The 1,692-nt window shown below is 60.5% G+C and overlaps 1 protein-coding gene across 1 annotated transcript in view; it reads left to right on the forward strand.

The window, feature by feature from the left end:
- Positions 1-8: 8 nt before the first annotated feature.
- CNNM4 (cyclin and CBS domain divalent metal cation transport mediator 4) overlaps positions 9-1,692 on the forward strand; it is a gene marked incomplete at its 5' end in the record, with an annotated part of 8,593 nt that continues 6,909 nt past the window's right edge. Inside the window, one exon of the mRNA XM_010289141.1 lies at positions 9-1,020. Within this exon, the coding sequence (XP_010287443.1) occupies positions 9-1,020 (1,012 nt within the window). The remainder of the gene's footprint in view (positions 1,021-1,692) is intronic.

A 1,692-nucleotide genomic window follows, 5' to 3' on the forward strand; every position in this document is an offset into this window, starting at 1 on the left:
CCTCGGCCCTGCTGCGGGTTCACGTCCAGCCCCTGCGCAAGGACGAGCAGGCCAAGACCTACGTCCTCTGCACCCAACACCGACCCGACCAACCCTGGTTGCCCCATCAAGGCCCCGACGGACGTATCATGGTGTTGGAGGAGAAGAAATCGCTGCTGCCCCTGTGGTTGCAGGTGATCCTCATCGCTGGGCTGCTGGTGCTGTCGGGGATGTTCAGTGGGCTCAACCTGGGCCTCATGGCGCTGGATCCCATGGAGCTGCGCATCGTGCAGAACTGTGGCACTGATAAGGAGAAGCGTTATGCCCGTAAGATCGAGCCCATCCGCCGTAAAGGGAACTATTTGCTCTGTTCCCTGCTGCTGGGTAACGTGCTGGTTAACACCACCCTCACCATTCTTCTCGATGACCTCATCGGCTCCGGCATTGGCGCCGTCGTCGCTTCCACCATTGGAATCGTCATCTTCGGGGAGATTGTGCCCCAGGCGCTCTGCTCCCGCCATGGCCTGGCCGTGGGTGCCAATACCATCGTGGTCACCAAGTTCTTCATGCTGGTCACGTTCCCGCTCTCCTACCCCATCAGCAAGCTCCTCGACTGCATCCTGGGCCAGGAGATCGGCACCGTCTACAACCGGGAGAAGCTAGTGGAGATGTTGAAGGTGACGGAACCCTACAACGACCTGGTGAGGGAAGAGCTCAACATAATCCAGGGGGCCCTGGAGCTCCGCACTAAGACGGTGGAGGATGTGATGACCCCGCTGCAGAACTGCTTCATGATCAACAGCGATGCCATCCTGGACTTCAACACCATGTCAGAGATTATGGAGAGTGGCTATACCCGCATCCCCGTCTATGAGGATGAGCGTTCCAACATCATGGACATCCTCTACGTCAAGGACCTGGCTTTTGTTGACCCTGATGACTGCACCCCCCTCAAAACCATCACCAAATTCTACAACCACCCCGTCCACGTCGTCTTCCATGACACCAAGCTGGATGCCATGCTGGAGGAATTCAAAAAGGGTGAGGGGGTCAGGGGGGTACCGCTTCGCCGGGCTGCCACTGGGGTCCCCACGGTTCGGGCGGTCATGATCCGGAGGGGACTGGGCACCTGGGGACACGCTGCCGCAGTGCTGGGGATGGGCAGCGTGCCACCAAACGGGGGGCAGCTGCCCGTCCCCGGGCTTCCGGGGTTTGGTGTGTTAATGGCGTGGCACTGGAGAGGGAGAGCCTCTGCTTTATCGGCGGAGGAGCAACCAGTGCTCAGCGCCAGCCTCGAGAAACACGTTGGGAGTGTTTATTTGCTCCTTGTTTTTAATTATTGGCCCCGGAGGCCCTTGAATAGCTGCTAGAAAATTGCTTGGCTCCCTGGTTTGGGCTTGGCTCCCTCCTCTGGGCCCTTCCCTGCCATGGGGAGCGGCGAGTACTGCTTGGTGCCAGCTCCCATCCCCGCTCTGCTTCCCGCTCATGGCATCGGGGCACCTAGAAGCGAGAGCAGCCGGAGGGCTGGGAGGAGGAGCAGGACTCAGGCTCACAGGAGGATGATCCTGCCGGGAGCTATGTTAGCTCTGAGGCAGGATTTGACCTGCCCGGAGTCCTCATTCGGAGCTTTGCCAGGCCAGGCAGGGGACCCTCCTGCCGTCCCCAGCTTCTCGCAGCTCCTGCCGGTGCAGGACCGGCTGGCTGCGTCCCGGC

Source organism: Phaethon lepturus, unplaced genomic scaffold (assembly GCF_000687285.1).
Source record: "Phaethon lepturus isolate BGI_N335 unplaced genomic scaffold, ASM68728v1 scaffold24786, whole genome shotgun sequence".
Lineage (NCBI taxonomy): Eukaryota > Metazoa > Chordata > Aves > Phaethontiformes > Phaethontidae > Phaethon > Phaethon lepturus.